At 34.9% G+C, this 15,002-nt stretch overlaps 1 protein-coding gene across 1 annotated transcript; it reads left to right on the top strand.

Moving 5' to 3' along the window:
- Positions 1 to 13,715: 13,715 nt before the first annotated feature.
- LOC124508153 (olfactory receptor 4K15-like) lies at positions 13,716 to 14,642 on the top strand. The gene has a single exon (XM_047074569.1). It carries the CDS (start codon positions 13,716 to 13,718, stop codon positions 14,640 to 14,642), a length of 927 nt encoding a protein of 308 aa, XP_046930525.1.
- The last annotated feature ends 360 nt before the right edge of the window (positions 14,643 to 15,002 follow it).

The raw sequence follows: 15,002 nt of genomic DNA, 5'->3' as shown, positions 1-15,002 counted from the left end.
CTCCAGGCTCTGAGCAGTCAGCACAGAGCCTGATGCGGGGCTTGAACTCACGGACTGCGAGATCATGACCTGAGCCGAAGTCGGACGCTTAACCGACTGAGCCACCCAGGCGCCCCTATATATAAATTTTTTATATACGCTTTTATACAAGAGTAGGATACTTAACTGACTGAGACTCCCAGGTGCCCCTCAAGGTAATACTTTTAAAATTCACCTTCATCTTTTCTGCCCCTCATACAGAACTTAAGAGTCTTCACACACATTTTTGTACAGCTTTATAAAATCACTTGATGTTGGTCTGGTACCATTTATTCTTCTTACCATTTTATTTGTAAAACTGTGTTGACGTCAAAATATGGGAGCACATGAAGCTTTAGACATCTGACAATAAGACCATGTGAAAACAGAACGAGACTCCCATCATACATGCTCTGTATCAGGTATTTTTGGGGCACACCAGTCTAAAGGGAAGGAAGGAAATGCAAATGTAGTTACTTTGGAGATCACTAAACATTATGAACTGGAAACATATTTTGTTGCCCCAGTGTCATGTACCACCCCAACTTCCTCCAAGATGGTCTCATTCTAGAATGGTAGCCTCAACTGATAAAAAAAAAAAATACAGTCTAACATTTACTCTGGGGAGGTATACTACTCATGCTATGCAATCACTGGGACTGTGAGTGTAACTTGTCCCAAGAACTTCATCATGGGACACTGTCACTGTCATCTTAGATTTTTAGGTTGTACCGTACTGTTGCTTCTTTCTTGGTATTACCATTATAATCAAAGATTACCCAGACAGCAATGACTGCTACAGATATGCCACATGCAGTATCTTTTCTGTCATACTGTGAAAACTGTATTAACTCTATAACTCCATAGTAAGGAAAAGTTATTGGAGTTGCCTTGTGTTCTTCCTCTTTAAAATTTTGTATTTAAAACATTTTTTTATTATTTATTTTTTGAGAGATAGAGCATGAGCAGGGGAGGGGCAAAGAGAGAGGGGAACACAGAATCCAAAGCAGGCTCCAGGCTCTGAGCTGTCAGCACAGAGTCCAACATGGGGCTTGAACTCACAAGCTGTGAGATAATGAGCTGAGCCAGAGTCAGATCCTTAACTGACTGAGCCACCCAGGCAACCCCTGTGTTCTTCCTTAAAATCACATATTATCCTTGGTTCTACTTGAGGCTTTATGCCAATTATTCTGCTCATTTCACAATACAAGGGTTTCTTTTGTAAACACCCAAATCAGGATCATCCATACCACTGCATGCTTCAAGTAAAGTAGCAGGAAACAACATGCATTATAAACTGAGCCCTTCTGTTCAAAAAGTACAGGGCAGACTATGAGATTATTCCATGAATCTTTGGAAAATTATTAAAGTTTGCCATGAACCCATCACAGGAACTTAAATCAGATGCCTGAACATATATTCCAATGAATGTGTATTCCTCTGGTTTTGGAAAAACCTTAAATCCTGGACTAAGATGCTGGGCATGACATTTTGGAACTCTGTCATTTAGAGTATGAAGTATAGCTCACATTGTGAATAAGAAAAGTACGGTTGAGCTGATCAGGAGCAGATGGGAGTTTACCAGCACAGATGGAGGTGGCCAAGGGGATAAAGGCAGCAGGAACACTGAGCCAGGTCCCCACCTAGGCTACACAGCCAGGTAACAGCAACAGAGACAGGTGACAACTGGCCTAAAACACCTCATTTCTGCAGCAACACTGGAGTCAACTGTGGTCACTCAGGTTTAATATTGTAAGTATACTGGTGTATTCCATACCTTATATCATAAACATTTTCTCAGATATTTAAAAGTCCTAATGTATCTGAAAAGGGATTAATATCCAAAATATATAAAGAACTTATACAACTCAGCACCAAAGATCCCCCAAACAATCTGAAAAATGGGAAGAGGTCCTGAATAGGCATTTTTCCAAAGAAGATATACAGATGACCAATAGATACATGAAAAGATGCTTGATATCACTAATCTTCAGGCAAATGCAAATCAAAACCACAATGAGAAATCATCTTACATCTGTAAGAATGGCTAGCATCAAAAGGAAAGAAATAAAAAGTGTTGGTGAGGATGTGGAAAAAAAGGAACCCTGGTGCACTGTTGGTGGGAATGTAAGTTAATATACTGTGAAAAACAGTATTAAGGTTCCTCAAAAACATAAAAAATAGAAATACTATATGATCCAATAATTCTGCTACTAGCTATTCACCTAAAGAAAACAAAACCACTAATTTGAAAAAATATGTGCACCCCTATGTTAAATGCAGCATTATTTAAAATAGTCAAGATAAGGAAGCAACCAAAGTGCTCATTGATAGATGAATAGATAAAGAAGATACGGTATATACACAATGGAATATTATTCAGCCATAAAAAGATGAGATTTTTGCCATTTGTGACAACACGGATAGACCTAGAGAGTATAATATTAAGTAAATAAGTGAGAGAAAGATGAACAACATACAATTTCACTTCTATGTGGAATATAAAAAACAAATGAATAAGGAAACAAAGTGTATGATCAGACCTATAAATACAAAAACAATCTGATGGTTGCCATAGGGAAAAGATGGAGGCATGAGCAAAATGGGTAAGGGGAAGTGAGAGATAAAGGCTTACACTTATAGAACAGATAAGTCACAGGAATAAAAGGTACAGCATAGAGAATACAGTCAATGATATTGAAATAGTGTTGCATGGTAAAAATGGTAGTTACGCTTGTGGCGAGCATAGCATAACCTCAGAGTTGTTACAAAATTTAAATAACTTTCTGCTGTTGTATTTTGAGGTCCCCCTATTGTTTTGTTACACACCAACACTTCAATAAACATATTTTACATAAATAAATAAGTAAATTAATTAATTTTGGAAACAAATTGTCAATATACCTCATATACTTCACACAGTATCATAGTGTGGCTCAGTTTGGATTGCATAATTATTTGAAACTATTCGTGAATTTTGTTTATATTACATTCAATTTCTCCACTCTGGAATATGACAATCTATTTATTGAGGTCTGATTTTCTCTTACAGAAAAGTATTTAATTTTCTATAAATGTACTTCTACAATATAATGTCCTCTTTTACTAAATTATTTACTCATTCAATTATGATAAGTAAACTAAAGGAGATGAGAAAATAAGAATTTAACCATAATGGAAAAAAACATTAATTGTTCATTATTGTATTTTACATCTATTAATTTGAAAGTATATTCAATGGATTCTGTGTATCAAACACAAGTTAGGATCATGACTTATATTGCAAATGCCCAAAGGAGCACTCAGAATTATATTTTCCTCATCAGCTTTTTCCAAGAGATGTAAGATTTTAATTCAAATTATACATGTTAAATACCTACTTATTACTTTAGGTCACTGACAATGATAAATTTTAAATTAATTAAAATTCCCATATAGAAGAACCAGTCTTAGAGTAGCTTCCCAGAATAAATTTTAAAATTTATAATCATTGATTAGGTCATTACATATTTGGGCAGGTGTTTAAGATTTTCTTTTGTCTTTCTTTAGGCTAACGTAATTTGATAGTTCCTTCATATACATGACTTTTTTTCAGCATCTCCATAACTTTCATTGTCTTCTGCATTTGTTACAAAACAAAAACAACCCAGATGATTTTTTTAATTCATCGTTTTCTTTCATGGGCTTCAAGGTTTCAACTATTTTTTCCCTCACTTTTATGTAATCAATTTTGCTTTCCTTCTTGAACTTTTTCACCATTTACAGTTAATTTTTTAAATAAAAAGAAACAGCAAAAAAGAAAAACCTTTTGTTATCAATTCTTCTCTAGCTCTTGATCCACTTCTCAACTTTGTCCTTGTCCATAAACAAAATATTTATGGGGAAACCTCTGAAGACTTGTTCATGCTACCTCCAATAGTTCTCTTCTTTTTCTCTCTTGCGCCCACTTCAGTAAGGCTTTTATCTCCATATTCCACTAAAACTGCTTCTTTCAAGGTTACTAGTGACTTCTCTATTGCTATATCCAGAGATCAATTCCCAATCCTCATCCTAATTGATCTTTCACAGTTGTACAATATTTGATACAGCTGCTCACACTCTCCCTGTTGAAACACTCTTCATTTGGCCTTTAGAACACTGGCTTCCTTTATATATTTTTGGAGGTGCTTTCTGAATCTCTTTTGGATCCCTCCTCCTTTCTCTGACCTCTTAGATTACCCCAGAGCTCATTCCTTGAGAGTCTTTACCATGAGTCTTTCTCCAACATTGATCTCATTTAACTGCAAGGCTTTAAAAATTATATGGTGATGAGACATAGCTTTATATTTTTAACTGGACCTCTCCTTCAATTTCCAGACTTCATTATCCATCCTCACTTGGATATCCTCTGTCCCAGATTTAACCAGTCTAAAACTGGACTCCCCCAAAACCCTCAAATACCTGTTCCTTCAGGTAAATGGAGAAATCAATTTCAGTTAATGTAATCTTCATCTTTCCAACTGATCAGTCCAAGGGCTTTGGAATTATCCTCCATACTGTCTCTTACATCTCTTGTTATAGATCAGCAAATTCTACTGAGTCTATTTTCAAAGTATTCTCAGAATCTGACCACTTCTCACAACATCTAACCTTTACTGCTACCACCGGATCCAAATCATCATCATTTGCTTAGATTATTACAAGTACTTACTCCTAGTAAATTTCTATGTTTCCACACTTTTCAGTCTACTCTAATATGGCAGTTAAAGTAATCCTAATAAGATCTGTCATATTGTTTCACTTTTCTGCTCACACCTTCCAAAGGTTTCATCTGTTTCATGCATATTGAAACTATAGTTGTTACAGTGACCCGTAAGCCCCAATATGTCTGGTTCTTCTAATTTGACTCAAACATTTCTCATCTTTGTTCACCCTGCTTTACTCAACCTGTTCTTGTTAATGTTTCTAGAAAATTCCAGGCACCTACCTCAGGCTCTTTGCATTTGATATCCCTTCTGGAAGAAATGCTCTTCCTTTTGATATCTGCATGTCTTACTTCTTCACTTCCTTCAGGTCTTTTCTTAAACGAATCCTTTCAGTGAAGTCTTCTCTAACAACTACATCTACAACTGCAACACCTTCAACAGTATCTATCACGCTTCCTTGCTTTATATTTTGCTCCATAGCATTTACTACCATCTGACAAGGTATATTGTATACTTATTTATTTTGTTCACTGTCTGCTTCTCCCAACTACCTGATAAAAGCTTCGTTGAGGGCAGGCGTTTTGTTTTATTCACTGCTATATCCATCAAGCTTGGAAAATTTCCTGGAACATGGTAGGCATTCAATAAATATTGTTTAATCAATAGGCTTTACTGCTATTAAGGCCAAAAAACACTCTCTGCATAAACATAGTGAAAGTAAAAGCTATGTTTTTACTCACATTCCACAGAAAGGTTCTAAATAAAAACGCTAATTTATTTCCCAAACGTATAGAAAAGTTCTAAGCAAAAATGTCCCCTCCTCAAAGTGATTTATAAGCAGCTACTGAGTATCTAAAAGTCTACAAAATATTCCTACTGCAAGGGGCACCCTTTTTCCAATACTGTTACTGGTTGAACTAATTTGCCCACTGTGGTGGAAAGGGTTGGACTTTCAGTTAGGAGACATAGTTTTTACCCTCAGATCTGTTCTACAGTTCAACTTCCTTGAATTTCATTTCCTCATGTGCAGAAGGTACCTACTTAATTTTTTTCTCAGCCAAAATAAAAATAAGCACTGACAAACTTTTTGTTAAAATGTGAAACTATAGGAGTTTACTATGTCAACAGATAATTGTAAACCTGGTCTTACAAAGGTAGATTAGAGGGACATCTGGAACCTTCACTTCCCTTTAGGAATACGTAGGGCCACTTGCACAATACCTCCAGGGTTCCATGAATCAAAGTTTGAAATGCCCCGGACTAGAGATCTCTCTGGTACTTCCTGGTTTTTTTTTTTATATTCTGATTTCTTTCCCTCTTGATATTTGCTTGCAGACAATTAAGTCTGAATATCCAATCCCCAAAATTTTTATTTCCTTTGTCCTTCTTTGTCTATACCCATTCTCAACTTCAGTAGGCATACAGTTTTGAAGTACTCACCTCTAGCGTTTTATACACTTTAGTTAATTCCCCAACCCCTGCCAGATACATATTCCTAAAGCATATTCCCCTGCACTGAAAAGGTGAGTAGCATTCCATTTTCCAACAGTTACAAAATCCTAAGAACTGTATTTAAGATACTCTAAAATACGGTCCAATAAAACTCTGACATATGCTATACTCTAGCCAATCTAGAGCATCTGTTTAGATTACTTATAATTTTCTTTACTCATGCCTTTATGTTTGTCTGTATGTGTCATGAAATCTTCCATCACCATCTCTGCCTTTCACAACATTTATGTCTCATTTAAGGTCCTTTGCAAATATACATTTTTGTCTTCTTCTGTCTCTTTTGTATTTACCTCATCCTTTTCCTCCAGCCTCTTTTCCTTATTTTCACTTTTATCTTTTCTGAACTTTCCAACAAAATATAATCTCTCCTGATGTTCCACATATTATAAAGTGTATATATGCATTATACATATGTATTTATAAACATACTATATATTATAAATATGTGTGTACACATATACATATATTTAAAACATATTATAAATGTATATTGTACATATATTTATAAATATATTTTAAATGTGGGGTGCCTGGGTGGCTCAGTCGGTTGACCGCCTGACTTCGGCTCAGGTCATGATCTCACAGCTCTGTGAGTTCGAGCCCCACATCGGGCTCTGTGCTGACGGCTCGGAGCCTTGAGCCTGCTTTGGATTCTGTGTCTCCCTCTCTCTCTGGCCCTAACCCACTCGCATTCTGTCTCTGTCTCTCTCAAAAATAAACAAACATTTAAAAAAATTAAAAAAATATTTTAAATGTATGCATGTACATATATACATATATTTATAATACATATGGTATTCTATTTGAATTTTATGTTACATTGTTTATTTTAATTGCCCTTCACATTTGCAAGCTACTTACAGATAAGCGCTTTGTCTTACGTTTTGAAATCTTATTTGCAGTTTTGCATGTAGTATTCAATTTTTATATATTTCTGAATTAAATTTAATTGGGGAATACAGACAAAAATGACGTATTCTATTTGGCCTAAGTGATTTATAGTTTTGCAATATTGTAATATTTTGCTATACCTATCTTTACAGTATTAGAATGAGGCCTAAAACAATAAGTATTACACAAAAGTGCTAATATTAGTGATTGGGACAGAATTGAACCTGCAGAGAGAATGAGTTACTTTATAAGAACAGTCTAATTAAAACACTCAGAACCTTGCCTTTGGATATATTTTCACAGAAAATGAATGCTATATCAGTTATAGTAAGGCATTAAAGTAACTAATGTGTAGATAGATTGGGAACATGATTTTTCAGTAATGTGAATCCCTAGATAGAAATAATATTTACTGGTCTCTAATATAAAAGTGCTTGTTAACAATGGTCCCAGTGGGACAAAATTATGCATCATTGAGAAATACATGGTCACCCTTACTTCCTTTTAAATAAAATGTGTAAAGCACAAGGATTATTGCAAGCCATATGAAAATAACATTTCTCATATCATCATGACACCTCAATTATACATGTGACACTTCTGAAATAAAAACAGTAAACAAATTCCAACCTCTCTTAGTGAGTCTGTATGGCAACTGCATGTTGATTCATGTAAGTTTTAATACTTCTGCCACTTCAAATAGGTCTCTGTAAATGAACTATTTTAATATAATACTCTATAGGAATGAGATTGACTTTGTATATGCATGTTTGAGCTCCTCTTAATGCTCTGATTGAGTTCATTTTTCCGCATGGAACTAAACTTCAGACCCTCTTCTGCACACTCAGCGACTGTTATCTTTAAGCTTACTTCTGATTATATGGCACCTAGTGTAGTGACACAGTTAATGGTCAATATATTTGCTTAAATTCACTTGCTTCTTTACACATATAGACACACATATAGTTTTTTAGTTGTTGCATTGATTTCCATGCAGATAGTTATGCCAGCATACCATTATTAGAATGCTTAGCATACAATTTTTACAATGACAATTTTGGCCTTGTTACTTGCTTGCATTATTATTTAACTTGAGATTTGGTAATATAATGATAGAATATACTTGAAGGGTTATTGTGTGCATTCTAGGTTTTATATGTACATATAATATGTATATATATGCATTTTTTGCTGAAGATTGTATATGTGTGCATAATCTAGTAGGATATATATATGTATATATATATATACTTTATACTTCTGTATATGTCTATATTTCTGTCTACATTCTTATAGAATTCTTAGCACATAATAAGCACACAAGAAATGGAAGCTAATTATCTCATCCAAAAATTATAGGGTACATATAATAATCCAATTTTATTCTGTATTTAATAACTTCTAGATTTTTTTAGACCTTGCGCTTTGGAAATGACTGAATCAAGTATTATACATACATACATATATGTGTACATACATACACACATACACACACATCATTTCTAACTGGATGAAACCAAAAAAGGTTTTCGAAGTGGAAAAATCAGTGAAATAAAAAAAATGATTATATTTAGTTATTTCAGTTATTTTAATGGCATCATTGGTTCTTCTAATTAAAAACTATTGATGGGCAATTTATAAACACTGTGTGCACTGAACCATTCTTAGTTTAATGTGAACTACAATGATTACTTCAGTCTCTATTATTTTACGGATCTTATAGTATTTGTGTACTGGCTTTGGTGACTCAGCTAGTGAGTAAAGTATCCATAATATAGTGCTCAGAAAGAGTAACATACATAAAAATCTCTAGCTCACTTTCATTAGGAAAAGTTGGAGAGCCCATTTTCTTTATTGTATGTGACTTGTAGTTTGTCTCTTATGGAGTTTTTTTCACTTCAAAGATTTTTTTTTTTTAATGTTTATTTTTGAGAGAGAGAGAGCACAAGCAGGGGAGGGCAGGGTGGGGTGGGGGGAGAGGGACACACAGATTTCTAAGCAGGCTCCAGGCTCTGAGCTGTCAGCACAGAGCCTGACACAGGGCTCGAACTCAGGAACCATGAGATCCTGACCTGAGTCTAAGTCAGACGCTTAACTGACTGAGCCACCCAGGCACCCCTGTTTGTTCTTTTACCTTTAATCTACCCTATAATAATTTTGGGGTGGAAGGGCACATGCTTTTTTAAGTTTATAGGGTACAGAATTAATGGAATTACTCAAAAGTAAATAGTTAAAGGCAGAGATTTGGATTAAGATTTGGTCTGGTTGCTAGTTATATAGTCTGAGCACTGTGTGTCTTGCAAATTACAGGACTGAGTGATCCAATAATTCTATTTATACAAAAATATGCCTGTATTCCTTATCACTTATAAAATTTCACCTGAATTAATAACATATAATGATTTTTCTGGTGTTTAAAGCTCTCTATATAAGATGGATTCTTCTGTAATCATTTCTAGGCCTACAGGGTCTTAGAGTATCCTCAGATCAACAAAATCTCTGGGATTTTCATATTTCTGTGGAAAATGTTTATAGTAAGCCTTGGCTTATTTTAAGAGATTAAGGTTAGGAGTAGTATATTTCCAATTGCAAGGAATATGCAAAAGAGATTAGCTTATTTATAAGGCTCCTTACCCTGGTATTAGGAAAACTGACGAGCTAGATGAGAGAAATTTCAAGTTGAGAAGCATGCTGAGAAAACCCTTTCCTTACCTTCCTTCAACTCTTTATTGATAGCTGTAATTTATAGGACAGAATTTAATTTTCTTTAATATAAGGCTTTGATTTCCATAAAAATGCCATCCTTTACAACCACCCCACCCAACATTGGCACTCCCCTTTCCAATAATAGGCAGCATTGGAAGATGAAACCTTTCAAACTTTAACTCCTAACTACTTAAATATGCTTTTGCTTAATGTTTAAATGTTTTGTTTAAATACTGAATTAAGTAATATGCCTTTTAATAAATTTTAAAAATAATGAATCTAATTAATTATATAAAAACTTTTTTTTAAGTTTTGTTTTTAAAGAGAGAGAGCACACGTGTGTGTGCAAAGGGGGAGGGAGGGAGAGAGAGAGAGAGAGAGAGAGAGGGAGGGAAAACCCCAAGTAGGTCCCCCTTAGTGCAGAGCCCTGATGGGATGATCCATCTATGAACTCTGAGATCATGACCTGAGCCAAAATCATGATACACACACACACACACACACACACACACACACACACACACACAAATGACCAATTCAATAAAGAATGAGGTGAAAAATAAATATTCTTACAGATCATTTTAGTGGTATAAATTTTGGTACAATAAGTCAAAAATTTCTGAGCTCCTAAACAAATAGTTATGTATAATTGTAAGTTTAGCTAAATAAAAGCAAGGTTATTACACGTTAATAACAGGGAAAATTGAAAAATTCCATAAAATAAAAATACCACAAGTACATTAAAAACTGGTATAAAAGTACTGACATGGGGAAATATTTATGATATATTGTTAGTGGTAGGTTATAAAAGAATATGTACTGTATATATAGGGATAATAAATATTATATTTATTTTTTGAGAGAGACAGAGCACAAGCAGGAGAGGGGCAGAAAGAGAGAGGGAGACACAGAATCCGAAGCAGGCTCCAGGCTCTGAGCTGTCAGCACGAAGCCCACTGGGTGGGGCTCAAAGGCACAAACCATGAGATCAGGACCTGAGCCAGTTAGACCCTTAACTGACTGAGCCACCCAGGTGCCCCTAGGGATATATATTTAAATTAATGGTTATTATCTCTATGTGTTCTCATTAAAGATAATTTTATTTCATCTTATTACTTGATTTTCCTAAATTAAAAAACTGAAACTTGTAAATTAAAAAGAGCTTTGCTGTTTTTTCAGATTAAAAAGATTATATGCTTATTGCAGGAAAGAAAAACTCAGCAAATAAATAAATGGATAAAGAATAAAAACTATTATACTCTCTTACCCAGAGATAACCACTTTTAATACTTTACAGTAGGTCTTTAAAAGTTTTTATATATATATGACAGTAACAAGAGATGTCCATACAGGTGATTTTTGCAAATGAGTTTCAGACCCCTATAGTACTTTTCCTTAAGTCCAGAAAAAGAAACAGAAGTTTAGACATTTATCTCATCTACTGCAGGTTTCACTAGGTGTGTGGACAAAGGAACATGATGACCTTGTATTTTTAAGATAAAGTTTAAAAAAATTTTTTTTCTATTATTTATTTATTTTTGAGACAGAGAGAGACAGAGCATGAACAGGGAGGGTCAGAGAGAGAGGGAGACACAGAATCCGAAGCAGGCTCCAGGCTCCAAGCTGTCAGCACAAAGCCCGAAGTGGGGCTGGAACTTCTGGATCGTCAGATTACGACCTGAGCCGAAGTCGGTCACTTAACTGACTGAGCCACCCAGGCACCCCCCCTTAAGATAAAGTTTAAATAAAAAAAAAAAAAAAAGATGGAGTAGTAAGAAGGAGAGAGACCACTGGGTTGACAAAGGTTAAGTAGAGACAGACAAACTAAAGACAGACTCTATCATCTTGATTATTTTGCCTAAGGTGAGAAAGCTTCTTTGTGCCCTGCAAAGGCTTCCTGGCTTCTCTTCCAGAAATGGAGTGCCACGTGTAATGAGTTAATGGTCTATATTTCACAAGATAGGCTTTTGAGAAATTTCACTCCAGAAAAAGAGCCACCTACTTTTCTTAATTAGTAGAATCTAAACTAGGGTGTACATTCCCAAGCAAGTAAGCTGCTTGAGTAGAAGAAAACAACATTTAGAGTTCTCTACATTTATGAAATATTCTTTAATTTAAATTATAGTTTATAATGTATATATTATTTTGGTGATATGTACACATAATTTACAGGTAATATACATGGTCATAACTATTGCTGTTAGAGGAGTTCAGCGAAAAACTCAGGGCCGCTACCTATCTAAAGGTAAGTTTTCTTATGTTGTGGCATTCAGTTATTCTTCAATATGCATCCTGTTTAGTTTCTTCAGAGTCATCTTTAGTAAATTAATTTTAATACTTAAATAAAACTTCATAAGTTATCAACATAGAGCTTTTTTCTTTTTTTTTTATATATATATATGAAATTTATTGACAAATTGGTTTCCATACAACACCCAGTGCAACATAGAGCTTTTTTCTTTTTTTTTTTTTTTTTTTTTTAGTTTCCTACAAACTATACAGGGATAATTAGCATGTAGAAGAAAATAAAAGCAATTCTCTTTTGGCTGATATGAAACCAAAAATTTTAGTTTTTGTATATTTGGGTCAACAAATATTATTGAACATTACCTATGAGTGAGGGATTGTAGAAAAAGATCAAAGAATGAGTAAAATAGAATTTCTTTGAGAATCATAATACCTGTTTACATAAATTGTTAGAGAAGATATAGATTGATAATATCAGTAAACATGAGAATTTTTTTGTACTTAATGCTGACTGAAGATCACATGTTAAAGTCACAGAAATTCAGGGTCACTGGGTAGAAAAGAGCCATTATGCATTTACACAGAATCTAAATTAGAAACTAATTAAAAAAATAAAAATATATTATTAAGTCAAATAGTAACATGCTTACATGTAAATAGACACCATTAAAATGCATGAAGGAGCTATTGTCTTAAGTAGGATGAATACATACTTAATAATTTAGGTACTATGTTAATTTATTCCTGCAAATATTTTCATCATTGATGGAACAAAGGCATAGTACCTAACATCTATTGATGTTATGGGCCATGTGCTGTCCTGAATATTTCATCTATTCTAACGCTCTTAATAATGACAATAGTCCTTTGAGGCATATACTATTATTTCTCCCAACTTACAGAAGGAAAAACTGAAGCACACAAAGTTTAATTAACTTCCCCAAGGTCACACTGCTAGGAATCATAGGAAATACCATTCGAAACCTGTCAGTGTGACTCAGACCTTAAGTTTCCTATTTATAAAGAATTTTATTTATTTATTTTTTATTTAGCACATATTTATTTTTTCAAAAATACAAATAGGAGGAAGAAACCAGAAATAAGTAAAGTTGATTACTTATATGGAGTGATTTAAAATGAGATGGAAGTTATGGAAGGGATGACACTATTATCAGTATGCCGTTAGTTGTGGAAGTGATATGTAAACTTATGTTTTAATTTTTTTAATGTTTATTTTGAGAGAGAGAGAGGGGGGGAGGGGCAGATAAAGGGAGAGACAGCATCCCAAGCAAGCTCCATGCTGTCAGTACAGAGCCAGACACGGTGTTCAATATCACAAACTGTGAGTTCATGACCTGAGCTGAAATCAAGAGCCAGATGCTCAACTGACTGAGCCCCCCAGGCACCTAAAGTTGTGTTTTTAAAACATGACTATCATGCTGGGATTCAGAGATGAAAGCCACGGTTACAGAGTCATTACAAAATGACTGCATGTAACATTTATTTGTGTGTTTATAAGGATCTAAATACATAACTATGCTGAGGGAATGGGATACCAGGCTTGACTTTGCTCATTCACTGCCACAATACTATGATGTTTTTTTTCCATTTCACTTTACAGGAATGTTTCTGATCCCATCTCAAAAGTTTGAAATCATGGACCAAGAAAATAAATCAGGAGTGACTGAATTTATATTGCATAGTCTTTCAGGTTCTCGAGAGCTACAACTTTTCTATTTTGCATTTTTTACACTTTTCTATTTATCCATTGTGCTGGGGAACCTCCTCATTGTGCTCACAGTCATCTCTGAACCTGCACTACACACACCCATGTACTTTCTGCTCAGTAACCTCTCCTTCATTGATGTGTGTCTATCCACATTTGCCACCCCCAAAATGATTATTGACTTCCTTATGGAGCACAAGACCATCTCTTTTGAGGGATGCATGACCCAAATATTTTTTCTGCATGTTTTTGCTGGTGGTGAAATGATGCTCCTTGTTGCCATGGCCTATGATAGATATGTAGCCATATGTCGACCCCTGTACTATGCGTCCATCATGAGTGCACGCAAGTGCACAATCCTTGTGGTGGGCTCCTGGCTTACTGGGGTTCTGCACTCAATAAGTCAGTTGGCCTTCACAGTAAACCTTCCATTCTGTGGCCCCAATAAAGTGGACAGTTTTTTCTGTGACCTTCCCCTGGTTATCAAACTTGCCTGCACCAATACCTTTACTTTTGAGGTACTGATGCTTTCAGACAGTGGTCTAATGGCCATGACCTCCTTTGTGCTCTTGCTGATCTCCTACACAGTCATCCTGGCTAGTGTGAGACGGCACTCCTCAGCACGCATGGCCAAGGCGAGGGCCACCCTGACTGCCCACATCACTGTGGTGACCCTCTTCTTTGGTCCCTGCATCTTCATTTATGCCTGGCCTTTTAGCAGTCTCCCAGTGGATAAGGTTCTCTCCATATTTTATACTGTTTTCACCCCTCTTTTAAACCCCATGATTTACACCTTAAGAAATAAGGAGGTAATATCAGCAATGCAAAAACTAAGGACTCGACATGTGCATTTCTGAAAGTCTCCCAGATAATCCTTATGATAAATAAATAGCCTATAATAAAAGCCAGGTTAGTGTATCTTACTCTGTAAACTACTGTTATGTCTGAAATATCAGAGTACTCATTTTCTTCTTTCTGGTATTTTCTAACTAAACAAACCATGTTAGATAACAGAATTGGACTTATTTTTTGTTTATGAAATAATTCTTATCTAATTTGGGCTAAATTTATTTATGTCTTTTCCTATAAGATGTGTCTGTCAAAATTCATGCTTCATCCAATAAACTTAATATGAAAATTTACAAAATATTAAAATATTTACCTCATATTTTAAAGTTTCAGAAGAATGATTGATTTGCAGTTTTTCTCCAGTCATT

This window comes from Lynx rufus, unplaced genomic scaffold (assembly GCF_022079265.1).
Source record: "Lynx rufus isolate CCGP_SWC_20201006 ecotype Redwood Valley unplaced genomic scaffold, mLynRuf1.p SCAF_13, whole genome shotgun sequence".
Lineage (NCBI taxonomy): Eukaryota > Metazoa > Chordata > Mammalia > Carnivora > Felidae > Lynx > Lynx rufus.
The sequence above is the reverse complement of the archived record's forward strand: the minus strand, read 5'-3'. Positions and strand labels throughout refer to the sequence as shown.